Source organism: Lepidochelys kempii, chromosome 1 (genome assembly GCF_965140285.1).
Source record: "Lepidochelys kempii isolate rLepKem1 chromosome 1, rLepKem1.hap1, whole genome shotgun sequence".
In the NCBI taxonomy this organism is placed as follows: Eukaryota; Metazoa; Chordata; order Testudines; family Cheloniidae; genus Lepidochelys; species Lepidochelys kempii.
The window spans coordinates 211,494,300-211,506,766 of NC_136380.1; the positions used below are offsets into that span (position 1 = coordinate 211,494,300).

The 12,467-nt window shown below is 48.9% G+C and overlaps 1 protein-coding gene across 1 annotated transcript in view; it reads left to right on the top strand.

Moving 5' to 3' along the window:
- CD4 (CD4 molecule) overlaps window positions 1-1,456 on the top strand; it is a 39,405-nt gene extending 37,949 nt beyond the window's left edge. Inside the window, exon 10 of the mRNA XM_073329115.1 lies at window positions 1,114-1,456. Coding sequence (XP_073185216.1) covers window positions 1,114-1,144 — 31 coding nt within the window. The 3' untranslated portion in view covers window positions 1,145-1,456. The remainder of the gene's footprint in view (window positions 1-1,113) is intronic.
- Window positions 1,457-12,467: the final 11,011 nt, after the last annotated feature.

The window sequence follows — 12,467 nt, forward strand, 5'->3', positions numbered from 1 at the left end:
ACTGAGTGGAGAGCTGGCATTTCCTAAGATTTGATGATTATATGCTCTGAGGCAGCAGAAGCAGCTGTGCAGAGACAGTAGCAGCTGTTCAGTCATTACTAGCAGAGAGCCATGTAGTGGCAATCTTAGCTAGAAGAGAAGCCCCGCATGCACCAGTGAGTGGTGTAGGGTCTCTGGACAAAGCACTCAGTGCCTACAAGCTATTCTGGGCAAAAACCAAAAGCACAGAGTGGTGGGGGCTGCATCATTGTTCTCCAATCCTGGGATGACCAGCAGTGGCCGTAGAACTTCAGTTCAAGGAAGGCTATGTTTCTGAAAGCCCAGGGAAATGCCTCCTTATGCACAATGACTGCTCTGTGAGGAAGATGATTGCTATTATGGTTGCACCTTTCACATCTGCAAAAGCAGCAGTGAGCTTTCTAGGCCTGCCTGGATTGCCAAGACTGAACTGCTTGCTTCAGTCTTTAGGTGGCCAGAAACTAGACCTCATGAACCCCATAATAGGAAAACTATTGCCAACAGCATAAGAGATGCCCTGTACTGTCATATGCTGGATTTATATGCGGAGTATACTAGTGAACTCTCAGGATTTTATTTGCCTTCTTATCACTTGTCATTAAACGTTACTAAGTTCCTAGCAAATGTTATTTTGCATGAGGAGTGAGGGCTGAGTGGAAGAGACATAATGGTGATTATGTGCTGGGTGACCGGAACATAGCTCTTCTTTCATTTGTTTTTATGTGAGTGCAGGTAGCATAGTTAGTTATGATTCAAAAATAGCCCTTATTAGAAATAGACAAAACAGTACAACTACATCTGAAAACAGAACAAGCTGTGCAAAACGTGAAGCAATAGTCACTCTTTAACTCCCCTAAAGAGCTCAGTGCAGCCACATTGGAAATAAAGTGCATTAAGTCTCACAAATGCCTAATCAACTTTGTATAAATATTGCACTTCCCCCCCCAGCTACATAAAGTCCTTCTGTGTTCTATGCCTTCCAGTCTGGCCAGAGGTCAGGAGACTGGCAAGCTCAGTGGGGTCACTGCATAGAGTAGGGGGCATCTCACCTCTACAGTACCAGAGCTCATGCTGTTTAATTTCTTTCTCTTGCAGTCAGCTGAAGAATGACTATTCCGATGCTTGAGACAGAAGGGTGAATGAAGTCTCTGCCAATGATAAGCCATCTTGCAGCCCACTTTGCTTGCTTGGATCCAACCCACCTTTCCTTCCTCCAGTGCAATGCTTTGTTCTTTCATCTTTCTCCCAGCCCATTGCCAGGAAGGGATCTTATCAGGGTGGGGATGGGATACAGTGAGCAGGACAAGCACCCACCCCAGGGTGATGGCTCAGCCTCAGCTCCATCAGGAAAGTACTGAATGTAAAGTATATACGGATGTATTTTGCGCATATGCTTGATTTGACCTCCTGGATTTTATCTCAGATGTTTCCTGTGCCTGCTCCAAATGCAATAAATCACTTTAGAGTTTTCATTGAAAAATCTGAATTTATTTGCCTGATGCACCAATCATCTCCCCCTAATACAACCCCTGCTACTGGCCTCCCCAAACACTCCCAGCCTGCCCTCCCCACAACCCACCTCCCCTGCTGCCAGAAGCCCTCCCTGATTCCTGCATCCTGTGTTCCCCTTCCTTCCCCACCACCGCCACCTTCCCCAATCCAGCCCTCCAGACAGTGACAAGGAATGCTGGAGACTTTCCCTTAACTTGGTATTTCCATGCTTCCAAGGATTTGGGGTGGGTCCTGAGGTAGCCTTACTGTCACTAAACATAGGTTTTGTTTTTTAATTTACTTGTTGTTACAGAAGGTTGGTTACCGGGTTGAGTAGATCCCTGTGTATGGGGAGATTTTGGCCAGTAAAGTGGCCAAACCAGTAAACCAGTAAAGTGCCTGAAATCACGATGGCTTATTACTAAAAGCAGTCAAGTCAGCAGGCTGTAAATTGGCCATGTCACAACCTCAGCTTTGCCAAGGCAGGAGGGCAGGGGGTTTTGGGCAGCTTGACCCCGCATTCTTCCTGATAAGAATTGTGTTGAAGTTACTGATACATGTGTAACCCTTCTATCCGTCAGAGTTGGCAGCAACAAGGGCCGGGTTCAGTATCTAGGGGTTCCATTCCAATAACACAATGCAAACCGGCTCGAGCCCCCACCCAGTGACCTGGAACAAATATATACCATCCCTGCTGGGTGCCTCCAAGAGGCAATACTCTCCTTTCGCAAGCGGAGTCTGAGTGTAGCAAAAAACCTTTTAATAACAGAGAGAAACAATGTGGCATTATGTTGGGGAAACACCACCAACAGGATTCATAACACAACCCATGAGCAAAAAACCCACCCCAAGCAAATTGGGGCGTGTGCTTTCCCTTTGGTTCTTGAGTCCGGCAACCCAAAAGTCACCCAAAGTCCCAAAAGTCCAACAACCCAAAAGTCTCTGTCCCTGGTCAGGGCAGCCCCAGAGTTCAAAAGTTTATCTGCAGAGTTTTACCTCCCAACCTGGGTGGAGATGGAGGGTGTTAAGAGGCACGTTACATGGTCCAAAGCTGATTGCCCCACCACTCCATGGGGCTCGGCTCTGCCAGCCATCCCACAAACTGCTCTGCTCCACCAGCCGCTCAGCTCTGCCAGCCACCCAGCAAACTGCTCCACAATATATCTTCAGGCTCCCCCACTACTTAACACAACACTCAGTGATTTCAGCTCTTAGTCAGTTTCGCTCTTTTCAGCTTGTGGTACAGGAGCCTCAGTGCTGGTGCACCATTAGCCCAAAGTGAATTCAGCTCAGCAGCCAGTAACTACACTCCTAATGGAATCAAAATTAGCATAGAATATAAAGGTTGGAAGGGACCTCAGGAGGTCATCTAGTCCAACCCCCTGCTCAAACCAGGACCAAGCCCCAATTTTTGCCCCAGATCCCTAAACAGCCTCCTTAAGGGTTGAACTCACAACCCTGGGTTTAGCAGGCCAATGCTCAAACCACTGAGCTATCCCTCCCCAATAGCTCTGATATTCCATGGTGGAGAGAAGAAAGTGCAATTAGCATGTAAGGCCCTCACCAGGAAGCCCATACCACCAAACATTAATGCCTCTCTCCATTCACTGGCCTTTGGAACCCATGACCCTTGCCTAGCGAATGCTGCTTAGTTGATGGTGAGTCCCTCGATCATAACAAAAGGCCAAGTACAGTTCCACTGTCCTTGATTCACATAATCAGGATAATAACCGTTTATTCCTGCCCCAATAACAGAGAAACTGGGGCTCCTACAGCAGCCAAAGTGACCATCTAGGCAGGGTGGGTGTGCCTATGCAAATGAATCAGCCCCTGAAGTTCTTTTCCAGAACCCACCATAACTCGCCACCAGATGTCAGGGTAGAGCTCATCCTGACTCTGCTTACACATGTGTTTTAGAAGAGCAGGATGTGCCCCAGGAATGTCTATTGGGACCTCAAGGCTGCAAACTCTGGTAAAACCCACACCTGGTTAATCAATAATCAGAAGAAAGCCTCTTGCTTGGCCATTGGAACTGCTTGCTTAACAAGTTTTCTTTAAGGGACATGTCATTCTATTACTAATGTATCAATAAGGGGGAAAAGTTTGAGGTAGGGGGGACTCTCCAGGACTGGACTCTCCCTCTGGATGCATCTTGTGTTCCCCACTGGCAGACAGGCTGCCGCTGTGCCACTCGAGCCACACTCAGCTTCGGTAATTATCGCGGGTTGGGGGTGTTTTACTAACCTATTGCAGACGTGTGTAAGTGCTTGAGACTAAGTAAAGTGTAGCTTTCAGTGAAAGCACTCTTGTGTTGTCCTGTCTGTGCCAGCCATCTATCGGTCAGATGGCCATGTCTCCCCTGATTTATTTCCTGACACCACCTTGCATAGAGTAAAAGTTACCAACAGCTTTGGGTTGAAAGAACCCCAGGTAACAGAATTTGGAGGCCTCAGCGAGGATTGGTAGAGAGGAAGGAGACAGATGGTACAAACAGTTTGTAGTTTGTGCTTTGCAATAGGAGGTAAAAATGGTGGGATGGGGTCGCTCCCTACAAATTCCCCTGTCGCAGTTCGCAAGTTAATTTACGGATACATTCTGTTACTGGGACTCAGAAATCAGGCTGATTGCCTGCTCGAGTGGAGAAATTATGTCCAGAGACAGGAAACCAACTCCAGGACACAGCCCCAAAGATCAGAGCTGCCAGACCTTAACACTCTGCCAATGAAACCGTGAAGAAACTGGAGTCCCCCAGATGGACCTGATTCTGACTGGCCATCAGGAAAAGTCCTTCTGTCTTATTGGGAGTGGTGAGCACTGCATGTGTGTGCAGTCTGTTTTTGGTGATTGTTAAGAAATAGAGGTTATGTAGGATATTACTGTGTAAGGCTCTTTGACTGGTAAAAGACCCTGTAAATCTGCAAAAGATTAAGCCGAGTCCAATGGGAAAGGGAGTTTGCTCTGAGTCCACAGGGAATGGGTGTTTGCCCAGAGACCCTGGAGGAGTAGAGCCCACGGCGGGGTAAAGTTAGGTGCTTTTTGCCTGGAGTCCTAGGAACTGGGGGAAAGGTGGGTGCCCTTGAATGTGTGAGTGATAGAGAATTTTGTGTGGGTAACAAATCTGGTGGAGAAAATGCAGGCAGCCTACGGTTTTTTGGACTGAACTGATAGACAGTAAATAATAGCGAAGTACCTGTGCCTTTTGTCAGAAAGGGTCACTACCTATCTGGCAGAATAACCACCCCAGAGCAACAAGTGAGAAAGGGAACAAAGAAAAGGGACCAGGAGGGGTGGGGGCTAGTTGAGGAGCCCACCCGCCTTGCTAAATGGTTAGTGGGACAAAGCCTGTGCCTATGGGAAGGGGTGGTTTAGTGAGGAAAGCAGGATCAGGCCCAGACAAGCAGGCAGGCAACAGATAAAGAGATTGGAAAACAGGTTGGGAGCCCTGAGGGGCATACTGGGTTGGGAGCCCTGAGGGGCATACTGGCAGGAGTAAGTACAGGCATGGGGAATTCAGAGTCAGTGGTTACTGCCACCAGCACTCGTATCCCCGGGAGAGGAACATAAGGTGAGGAGGCGACAGCAGTGCGGTGATGAGGACATGAACACAGATTTCTCTAAAACTGTGGTCCCCAGCAATTTGGAGATCATGGTGTTACTGGGGCAGGCTCATGCCGTGGAACACCGATTCTGGGCACAGGAAACAAGGACAGAGTGTTGCAGGTTTGGGATGATTCCCAGTGGCTCCAAAACTTTCGCATGCGTAAGGGCACTTTCATGGAACTTTGTGACTTGCTTTACCCTGCCCTGAAGCGCAAGAATACCAAGATGAGAGCAGCCTGCACAGTTCACAAGAGAGTGGCAATAGCCCTGTTGAAGCTTGCAACGCCATACAGTTACTGGTCAGTCAGTAATCAATTTGGAGTGGTCAAATCTACTGTGGAGGCTGCTGTGATCCAAGTAGCCAACACAATCATTGAGCTGCTGCTATCAAAGGTAGTGACTCTGGGAAATGTGCAGCTCGTACTAGATGGCTTTGCTGCAATGGGATTCCCTAACTGTGGTGGGGCTATAGACGGAACCTATATCCCTATCTTGGGACCGGACAACCAGGGCAGCCAGTACATAAACTGCAAGGGGTACTTTTCAATGGTGCTGCAAGCACTGGTGGATCACAAGGGACGTTTCACCAACATCAACGTGGGATGGCTGGGAAAGGTTCATGATGCTCACATCTTCAGGAACTCTGCTCTGTTTAAACAGCTGCAGGAAGGGATTTACTTCCCAGACCAGAAAATAACTGTTGGGGATGTTGAAATGCCTACAGTTATCCTTGGGGACCCAGCCTACCCCTTAATGCCCTGGCTCATGAAGCCGTACACAGGCAGCCTGGACAGTAGTTCAACTATAGGCTGACCAAGTGAAGAATGGTGGTAGAGTGTGCATTTGGATGTTTAAAGGGTTGCTGGCACTGTTTGCTGACTAGGTCAGACCTCAGCAAAACCAATATTCCCACTGTTATTACTGCTTGCTGTGTGCTCCACAATCTGTGTGAGAGTAAGGGGGAGACGTTTATGGCGGGGTGGGAGGTTGAGGCAAATCGCCTGGCCTCTGAATATGCGCAGCCAGACACCAGGGCGGTTAGAAGAGCACAGCAGGAAGCGGTGCGCATCAGAGAAGCTTTGAAAACCAGTTTCATGACTGGCCAGGGTACTGTGTGACACTTCTGTTTGTTTCTCCTTGATGAAAACCCGCCCCCTTGGTTGCCTCTAAATTCCCTGTAAGCCACCCGCCCTCCCCCCTTCAATCAAAGCTTGCTTGCAAAGGAAATAAAGTCACTATCATTTAAAAAACATGTTTTCTTTATTAATTGATTATAAAAATAGGGAGATAACCCACAAGGTAGCCCAGGTGGGGTGTGGGAGGAGGGAAGGAAAAAGCCACTTTAAAACTTCTTGAATGCCAGCCTTCTGTTGCTTGGGCTGTCCACTGGGGTGGAGTGGTTGGGTGCCCGAAGGCTCCCCCCCTGTGTTCTTGGGTGTCTGGGTGAGGAGGCTGTGAAACTTGGGGAGGAGGGAAGGCGGCTAAGCAGGGGCTGCAGCGGCAGTCTGTGATCCTGCCACCATTCCTGAAACTCCACCTGATGCCAGAGCATGTCCGTTTGATCCCGCAGTAGCCCCAGCATTGCCTCATGCCTCCTCTGATCTTCCTGCTGCCACCTCTCCTCAGTTCATCGGCCACTGTCCTGTACTCTGCTATTGTGTCCCTCCACTCATTCTGCTGAGCTCTGTCAGTGCCGGACGACTGCATGAGCTCAGAGAACATGTCATTGCGCGTGCGTTTTTTTCGCCGCCTTATCTGAGATAGCCTTTGGGACGGAGGAGGGAGGCTTGAAACATTTGCAGCTGCTGGAGGAAAAAAAGGGAGTGAAGTATTTTAAAAGATCCATATTACAGAACAAGGGCTATACTCTTTCATGGTGAACAACACTATTCACATTACATAGCACATGTGATTTTGGTACAAGGTCGCATTTTGTATCTTATATTGAGTGCCTGCGGCTTTGGTGTTAGAGATCACACACGCAGGGCCGGGCAACAGAATTCGACTTGCAGGCGGCCATGGTAAGCCATAGTCTTTCGGCTTCTACAACCTTCATAACAGCAACGCCCTCCTCTCCCATACCAAGCAGAGTACGCTGAGTTGGCCATTTAGTCCTGCGGTTTTCCTGTTAACGTGCAGCAGCAGAAACCAAGCTAACAGCCCCCCGCCCATCCAATTCTCTGGAATGATCGCTTTACCCCTCACCCCAACCAGGTGGCTGGTATCAGGGAAGATCCCTGCTAGCCAAAAGCGAACAGCTCAAGCACCAATGCCCCTCCCCGCCACTACCTGGCTAACTGCAGGGAGGATTTCTTTTCAGCCACAGGCAAACAGCCCAGTAGGAACTGCCACCTCTGAATGTCCCCTTAATTAAGTTATCCTATTTCAACCAGGTTACCATGAACGATATCATTCTCTTGAGGATAACACAGAGAGATAAAAAACAGATGTTGCTTGAATGCCAGCAAACACCAGGACCATACACTGCCAGGCTTTGTCATGCAATGATACCAGATTACTTGCTACTAGCATGGCATGGTAAAGTGTCCTACCATGGAGGACAGAATAAGGCTGCTCTCCCCAGAAACCTTCTGCAAAGGCTTTTAGAGTACCTCCAGAAGAGTTTCATGGAGATGTCCCTGGAGGATTTCCACTCCATCCCCAGACATGTTAACAGACTTTTCCAGTAGCTGTACTGGCCACGAATGCATCCCAAGTCCTCAGGGCTACTTAATCATTAAAAAACACTTGCTTTTATAACATGTATTATATTTAAAAAGGTACACTCACCAGAGGTCCCTTCTCCGGCTTCATTGGGTTGGGAGGGTATTTCAGTCAGGGTGATAAAAAGATCCTGGCTGTCGGGGAGAACGTTGTGCTGTGTGCTCTCCTCAAGCTCGTCCTCCTCCTCATCTTCCCTGTCCTCAGCCATGGCGGAGAGTACCCCATCATCGGAGTCCATGGACAAGGGTGGGGTAGTGGTGGCTGCCCCCCCTAGAATTGCATGCAGCTCAGTGTAGAAGCAGCATGTCTGCGGCTCTGTCCAGGAGCATCCGTTTTATTCTTTGCTTTTCTGGTATGCTTGTCTGAGCTCCTTAAGTTTCACTGTGATGCGTCCCTGCTGTAGCCTCTGTCCCTCATAACCTCTGAGATTTTTTGAAATGTTTTGGCATTTCGTCTTTTGGAACATAGTTCTGATAGCACAGATTCCTCTCCCCATACAGTGGTCAGATCCAGTACCTCCCATTCGGCCCATGCTGGAGCTCTTTTTCGATTCTGGGACTGCATGGTGACCTGTGCTGATGAGCTCTGCATAATCACCTGTGCTGATGAGCTTGCCTGGCCAAACAGGAAATGAGATTCAAAAGTTCCCGGAGCTTTTCCTGTACACCTGGCCAGTGCATCCGAGTTCAGAGTGCTGTCCAGAACAGTCACAATGGTGCACTGTGGGGTAGCTCCCGGAGGCCAATACCTTCAAATTACGTTCACACTCGCTGGGGAGGAGTACAGAAATCTGTTTTAAGAGCCTTTATGTCGAAAAAAATGGCTTCGTTGTGTGAACGGGTGCAGGGTTAATTCGATTTAATGCTGCTAAATCCAACATAAACTCGTAGTGTAAACCAGGCCTAAGTGCGTGACAGTATACGTGTCTCCTAGCATGCAATCAGTAGCACTGTGTCACCAGAACTCTTCTGTGACATTCCACACAGTAACCTGGAAAACCTTAATAACTAGTCTAGCTTTCTATTGCACTTATCTGACCCCCATTGCAATAGCGTCCGAGCCCTTCACAATGCATTTGTCTTCACAACACCCCCATGAGGTAGGGCACTGCTATTAGCACCATTTTACACATGGGGGAATTGAGACAGAGACTTAGGGCAAAATTTTCAAAAGTGCCTGAGAGTCACAAGGGGGAATTAGCTGCCACTCTTTGTGCCCAAGTCATAAAGTTAGCTCCTCAAACCACCACTCTGTTGCTGTGTAACCCCCCTACACTCCCTAGATGCTTACGTTTCCACTGCCAAAGTCCCCTAGGTACCTAAATTTCTGCCAGCAGACATGCACAGTCATCTTAGTCCTGACACCACTGAGCAGCTCAGCACCTAACTGAGCCCTCTAAGCCCTAGCAGGATTCCCCAGCCTACTAACCCTGATGTGGAGCAGGAACTTCAAACACATCTCCTCTCCCTCTCAGGTGAGACCCCTCACCTCTGGGCTCTAGGGTGTGCTAGGGCGGGACTCTCTCAAGTTGAAGCTGTTCCACTGTGTACAAAATATTTAACAAGGTGTAGAAGCAGGGTCTGAAACTTGGATCTTCTACATTCTAGGGGCTTGCCCTACGCACTGTGCTGGAGCTGGGGTGGTAGTGATTTTTTAACACTCCTTCCTGACATAGCTATGGCAGCAAAATTTTGGAGTGCAGCACAAGCCTGAGTCATTTAGGGTATGTCTACACTGCACAAAAAGATCCATGGCAGTGAGTCTCAGAGCCCAGGTCAAATGACTCAGGCTTCACTGTGGGACGAAAAGTAGCTGTGTAGCCATTCAGGCTAGGGCTCAAGCCTGGGGCTCTGAAACTCGACAAGGGGAAAAGTCTTTCTGAAACGCCCAGGCTCAGAGCCCAGGCTCCACTCCGAGCCTGAACAATCACACTACAATTTTTAGCCCTGAAGCACAAGCCCCATGAGCCCGCAAGACTCACTGCCATAGGTCTTTATTTAATTTATTTATTTATTTATTTTGCAGTGTAGACGTACCGTTAGTCAGTTTGGAAAATTTTGCGCTGGAAAGGTCAGCCTCTCTCTGGCAACATCAATATTTGAGTATTTTATATAAAGTGGAGCAGCTACACAAGGCTAGATTTCTACCCCAGCATTCCCCCAACCCAGAAATCAGAACACTTTCCTCAGAGCCCCAGACTCAAGTGCCTGCTCTCCAGTAGGTAGAAAGGGAATTTGAACCCACGTTGCTTACATGCTGGTGGAAGGCAGCTAACCATTGGGCTATTGACACTACATCACCTCCTTTCTTCTTAAAAAATGGTGGACCTGGTTTAGGCCTCTGTGACGGAATGCACCCCTGTATTCACACCCTACTCTCTGTTGTAATAATCTTTGTACAAAATATGCTTTGTGCAGTACCACTAAAAACTAATAACTTGCTGGTCAATAGTATTATAGTGAAATGTGTGTAGCAATATTATATTTAGTGTTATGAACATAAGCTGAAATCATGACTGAAGTGTGTTTACCAGACAAGTCTGGAGAATGGGTAAACTTGTTTCTCAAAGACAATGGACAAAGCTGATGCCTGTAATCAGGTGTCATCAAAGCTGATGGGCAATCACTTATCAAGTGGCCAGTCTTTAGCAAGGAAGGAAGGGGGCAAGAGCAAACAGATCTGTGTCTTAGGGTATGTCTACACTACGAAATTAGGTCGAATTTATAGAAGTCGGTTTTTTTGAAATCGGTTTTATATATTCGAGTGTGTGTGTCCCCACAGAAAATGCTCTAAGTGCATTAAGTGCATTAACTCGGCGGAGCGCTTCCACAGTACCGAGGCAAGCGTCGACTTCCGGAGCGTTGCACTGTGGGTAGCTATCCCACAGTTCCCGCAGTCTCCGCTGCCCATTGGAATTCTGGGTTGATATCCCAATGCCTGATGGGGCTAAAACATTGTCGCGGGTGGTTCTGGGTACATATCGTCAGGCCCCCGTTCCCACCCTCCCTCCCCCCGTGAAAGCAAGGGCAGACAATCATTTCGCGCCTTTTTTCCTGAGTTACCTGTGCAGACGCCATACCACGGCAAGCATGGAGCCCGCTCAGGTAACCGTCACCCTATGTCTCCTGGATGCTGGCAGACGCGGTACGGCATTGCTACACAGTAGCAGCAACCCCTTGCCTTGTGGCAGCAGACGGTACAGTACGACTGGTAGCCGTCATCGTCATGTCTGAGGTGCTCCTGGTCGCCTCTGTGAGGTCGATCAGGAGCGCCTGGGCAGACATGGGCGCAGGGACTAAATTTGGAGTGACTTGAGCAGGTCATTCTCTTTAGTCCTGCAGTCAGTCCTATTGAACCGTCTTATGGTGAGCGGGCAGGCGATACGGACTGCTAGCAGTCGTACTGTACCATCTTCTGCCGAGCAGCCATGAGATGTGGATGGCATGCAGTCCTTCTGCACCGTCTGCTGCCAGCCAAAGATGTAAAAGATAGATGGAGTGGATCAAAACAAGAAATAGACCAGATTTGCTTCCCCCCCTCCCCTGTCTAGGGGACTCATTCTTCTAGATCACACTGCAGTCACTTACAGAGAAGGTGCAGTGAGGTAAATCTAGCCATGTATCAATCAGAGGCCAGGCTAACCTCCTTGTTCCAATAACAACGATAACTTAGGTGCACCATTTCTTATTGGAACCCTCCGTGAAGTCCTGCCTGAAATACTCCTTGATGTAAAGCCACCCCCTTTGTTGATTTTAGCTCCCTGAAGCCAACCCTGTAAGCGCCCCTCCCAGCGTCAGAGCAATGGCAAACAATCAGGCATCTGAGAGTGCTGTCCAGAGCACTCACAATGGAGCACTCTGATGGGGCTAAAACATTGTCGCGGGTGGTTCTGGGTACGTGTCGTCAGGCCCCCGTTCCCTCCCTCCCTCCGTGAAAGCAAGGGCAGACAATCGTTTCGCGCCTTTTTTCATGAGTTACCTGTGCAGACACCATACCACGGCAAGCATGGAGCCAGCTCAGGTAACCGTCACCCTATGTCTCCTGGGTGCTGGCAGACGCGGTACGGCTTTGCTGCACAGTAGCAGCAACCCATTGCCTTCTGGGAGCAGATGGTGCAATACGACTGGTAGTCGTCCTCGTCGTGTCCGAGGTGCTCCTGGCCACGTCGGCTGGGAGCGCCTGGGCAGACATGGGCGCAGGGACTAAATTTGGAGTGACTTGACCAGGTCATTCTCTTTAGTCCTGCAGTCCTATTGAACCGTCTTATGGTGAGCGGGCAGGCGATACGGACTGCTAGCAGTCGTACTGTACCATCTTCTGCCAGGCAGGCAAGAGATGAGGATTGCTAGCAGTCGTATTGTACCATCTTATGCCAGGCAGGCAAGAGATGAAGATGGCTAGCAGTCGTACTGTACCATCTTCTGCCAAGCAGCCATGAGATGTGGATGGCATGCAGTCCTTCTGCACCGTCTGCTGCCAGCCAAAGATGTAAAGGATAGATGGAGTGGGTCAGAACAAGAAATAGACCAGATTTGTTTTGTACTCATTTTCCTCCTCCCCTGTCTAGATCACACTGCAGTCACTCACAGAGAAGGCGCAGCGAGGTAAATCTAGCCATGTATCAATCAGAGGCC